At 55.1% G+C, this 5,000-nt stretch overlaps 1 protein-coding gene across 1 annotated transcript in view; it reads left to right on the top strand.

Annotated features, from left to right (window-relative positions):
• Positions 1-5,000, top strand: part of arap3 (ArfGAP with RhoGAP domain, ankyrin repeat and PH domain 3) — a 43,150-nt gene that overhangs the window by 32,643 nt on the left and 5,507 nt on the right. Inside the window, 4 exon segments of the mRNA XM_083915149.1 lie at positions 213-287; positions 492-609; positions 736-864; positions 2,394-2,530. Of these exon segments, the coding sequence (XP_083771275.1) occupies positions 213-287; positions 492-609; positions 736-864; positions 2,394-2,530 (459 nt within the window).

The following is a 5,000-nucleotide window of genomic DNA, read 5'->3' as shown; positions in this document are numbered from 1 at the left end:
GTCTCTGTGTGTGTGTGTGTGTGTGTGTGTGTGTCTCTGTGTGTGTGTGTGTGTGTGTGTCTGTGTGTGTGTGTGTGTGTGTCTCTGTGTGTGTGTGTGTGTGTGTGTCTGTGTGTGTGTGTGTGTGTGTGTGTGTGTGTGTGTGTCTGTGTGTGTGTGTGTGTCTCTGTGTGTGTGTCTCTGTGTGTGTGTGTGTGTGTGTGTGTGTGCAGCTGTCTCAGGCCGGTGACCTCATCATTGAAGTGTACCTGGAGCTGAAGAACCCCGACTGCTGCGTCACCCTCAAAGTGAGTGTGAGCGATGATGATGTCACTGTGATGTCACTGTGATGTCACAGTGATGTCACCGTGACGTCACTGTGATGTCACTGTGATGTCAGCGTGATGTCAGCGTGATGTCACTGTGATGTCAGCGTGATGTCACTGTGATGTCACTGTGATGTCACTGTGATGTCACTGTGATGTCACCGTGGCGTGTCATGTGACCCGCAGGTGTCCCCCAGCATGTGCGCGGAGGAGCTGACCAATCAGGTGCTGTTCATGAGGAGCGTCCCGGCCGGAGACACGGACGTGTGGATGGCGTTCGAGGCGGTGGAGGACGGGCAGCTGGGTGAGACAGCGCCCGTGCACCTGTCTGTCTGTCTGTCTCACCCCCGCCTGACTGATGCTGATGTTGTTGTTGTTGTTGATGTTGTGTTTGTTGTTGTCGTCGTTGTCGTCGTCGTGGTAACGTCAGAGCGCCCCCTGCACCCCAAAGAGAAGGTCCTGGAGCAGGCGCTGCAGTGGTGCAAGATGGCCGACCCCAGCTCCGCCTACCTGGTGGTGAAGAGGGTCCCGAGAGGAGCGGGCGTCAACATCCTGAGCTGTAGGAGCGCACAACTACACAACAACGCACAACTACACAACAACACAACACACAACACAACAACACAACAACACAACAACACAACAACAACACAACACACAACACAACAACAACAACACACAACTACACAACTACACAACAACTACACAACAACAACACGACAACAGCACAACAACAATAACACAACGCACAACATCACACAACAACACCTACAGCTCAGGGGTCAACATCCTGAGCTGTAGGAGCGCACAACTACACAACTACACAACAACTACACAACTACACAACTACACAACAACACAACAACTACACAACACAACAACACACAACAACACAACTACACAACACAACGCACAACAACACAACGCACAACAACACAAAAACACACAACAACACACTACACAACAACACAACAACAACACAACAACGCACAACTACACTACACAACTACACAACAACACAACAACAACACAACAACACAACAACAACGCACAACACAACAACAACACAACAACGCACAACACAACAACAACACAACAACGCACAACAACACAACAACACTACGCACTACACAACAACAACAACACAACAATGCACAACTACACTACACAACAACACAACAACAACGCACAACTACACTACACAACAACACAACAACAACAACACAACAACAACACAACAACGCACAACTACACTACACAACAACACAACAACAACAACACAACAACAACACAACAACAACGCACAACAACAACACAACAACGCACAACACAATAACAACACAACAACGCACAACAACGCAACAACAACACAACACGGACAACACAACAACAACAACACAACAACACAACAACAACAACAACACAACAACACAACAACACACAACAACACACTACACAACAACAACACAACAACGCACAACTACACTACACAACAACAGAACAACAACACAACAACGCACAACACAACAACAACGCACAACACAACAACAACACAACAACGCACAACACAACAACAACACAACAACTCACAACAACACAACAACACTACGCACTACACAACAACAACAACACAACAATGCACAACTACACTACACAACAACAACACAACAACGCACAACTACACTACACAACAACAACACAACAACAACAACGCACAACACAATAACAACACAACAACGCACAACAACGCAACAACAACACAACAACACAACACGGACAACACAACAACGCAACAACACAACAACAACAACACAACAACAACACAACAACACAACAACAACAACACAACATGTTCACACCTTCTGTTGTGTAAACTTTACCATCAGGATCAAAGTGTCACATAAGAACCTGCCCCCCCCCTGCCTGTCTCCCCCCCCCCCCCCGCCTGTCTCCCCCCCCCCTCCCTGCCTGCCTGTCTCCCCCCCCCCCCCCCTCCCTGTCTCCCCCCCTCCGTCTCCCCCCCCCCCTGTCTCCCCCCCCCCGCCTGTCTCCCCCCCCCCCCCCCCCGTCCCCCCCCCCCCCCCCCAGCGTGCAGCGCTGACCCCGTGAAGGGGGGGCTGCTCAGGTGTCGTGAGGAACCTCCGAAGCTGCTTCAGGGAAACAAGTTCCAGGAGAGAACGTTCCAGATCCAGAACCAGAGACTGCTGCTGCTCAAGGACAGGAGGGTGAGACCAGAACCAGGACCAGGACCAGACCAGGACCAGGACCAGACCAGGACCAGACCAGGACCAGGACCAGACCAGGACCAGGACCAGACCAGGACTAGAACCAGGACCAGACCAGACCAGGACCAGGACCAGACCAGGACCAGGACCAGACCAGACCAGACCAGGACCAGACAGAACCAGACCAGGACCAGACCAGACCAGACCAGGACCAGACAGAACCAGACCAGGACCAGGACCAGACCAGGACCAGACCAGGACCAGGACCAGACCAGGACCAGACCAGGACCAGGACCAGGACCAGACCAGACCAGGACCAGACCAGGACCAGGACCAGACCAGACCAGACCAGGACCAGACAGAACCAGACCAGGACCAGACCAGACCAGACCAGGACCAGACAGAACCAGACCAGGACCAGGACCAGACCAGGACCAGACCAGGACCAGGACCAGGACCAGACCAGGACCAGAACCAGGACCAGACCAGGACCAGGACCAGGACCAGACCAGACCAGACCAGGACCAGACAGAACCAGACCAGGACCAGGACCAGACCAGGACCAGACCAGGACCAGGACCAGGACCAGGACCAGGACCAGACCAGGACCAGACCAGGACCAGACCAGGACCAGGACCAGGACCAGGACCAGACCAGACCAGGACCAGGACCAGACCAGAACCAGACCAGGACCAGACCCAGACCAGGACCAGGACCAGGACCAGACCAGAACCAGACCAGGACCAGACCAGGACCAGACCAGGACCAGACCAGGACCAGACCAGGACCAGGACCAGGACCAGGACCAGACCAGACCAGACCAGGACCAGACAGAACCAGACCAGGACCAGGACCAGACCAGGACCAGACAGAACCAGAGACTGCTGCTGCTCAAGGACAGGAGGGTGAGACCAGAACCAGAACCAGGACCAGACCAGGACCAGACCAGGACCAGGACCAGACCAGGACCAGGACCAGGACCAGGACCAGACCAGGACCAGACCCAGACCAGGACCAGAACCAGGACTAGAACCAGGACCAGACCAGGACCAGAACCAGACCAGGACCAGACCAGACCAGGACCAGGACCAGAACCAGGACCAGGACCAGGACCAGGACCAGGACCAGACCAGGACCAGACCAGGACCAGACCAGGACCAGGACCAGAACCAGGACTAGAACCAGGACCAGACCAGAACCAGGACCAGACCAGGACCAGACCAGGACCAGACAGAACCAGAGACTGCTGCTGCTCAAGGACAGGAGGGTGAGACCAGAACCAGGACCAGGACTAGGACCAGACCAGGACCAGAACCAGACCAGGACCAGAACCAGACCAGACCAGGACCAGACCAGGACCAGACCAGGACCAGACCAGGACCAGGACCAGACCAGGACCAGAACCAGACCAGACCAGACCAGACAGAACCAGACCAGGACCAGACCAGGACCAGGACAAGACCCAGACCAGGACCAGGACCAGACCAGGACCAGACCAGGACCAGGACCAGACCAGGACCAGGACCAGACAGAACCAGACCAGGACCAGACCAGGACAAGACCCAGACCAGGACCAGGACCAGGACCAGACCAGGACCGGGACAAGACCCAGACCAGGACCAGACCAGACCAGACCAGGACCAGACAGAACCAGAGACTGCTGCTGCTCAAGGACAAGAGGGTGAGACCAGAACCAGGACCAGGACCAGGACCAGACCAGGACCAGGACCAGACCAGGACCAGGACCAGACCAGGACCAGACCAGGACCAGACCAGACAGGACAGACCAGGGACTAGAACCAGACCAGAACAGGACCAGAACCAGACCAGACCAGACCAGACCAGGACCAGACCAGGACCAGACCAGGACCAGGACTAGAACCAGACCAGGACCAGGACCAGACCAGGACCAGACCAGACCAGGACCAGACCAGAACCAGGACCAAGACCAGACCAGGACCAGACCAGGACCAGACCAGGACCAGACCAGGACCAGACCAGGACCAGACCCAGACCAGGACCAGGACTAGAACCAGACCAGGACCAGACCAGGACCAGACAGACAGAACCAGACCAGACCAGACCGGACCAGACCAGAACCAGGACCAGACCGGCACAGTCAGAACCAGCACAGTCAGAACCAGCACAGACAGAACCGGCACAGACAGAACCAGCACAGTCAGAACCAGCACAGACAGAACCAGACCAGACAGAACCAGACCAGACAGAACCAGCACAGTCAGAACCAGCACAGTCAGAACCAGCACAGACAGAACCGGCACAGTCAGAACCAGTACAGACAGAACCAGCACAGACAGAGCCAGCACAGACAGAACCAGCACAGACAGAACCAGTACAGACAGAACCAGCACAGACAGAACCAGCACAGACAGAACCCACGCAGACAGAACAGCACAGACAGAACCAGCACAGACAGAACCAGCACAGACAGAACCAGTACAGACAGAAC

Source organism: Echiichthys vipera (assembly GCF_963691815.1).
Source record: "Echiichthys vipera genome assembly, chromosome: 6".
In the NCBI taxonomy this organism is placed as follows: Eukaryota; Metazoa; Chordata; class Actinopteri; order Perciformes; family Trachinidae; genus Echiichthys; species Echiichthys vipera.
This window is presented reverse-complemented; position numbering and strand designations above follow the sequence as displayed.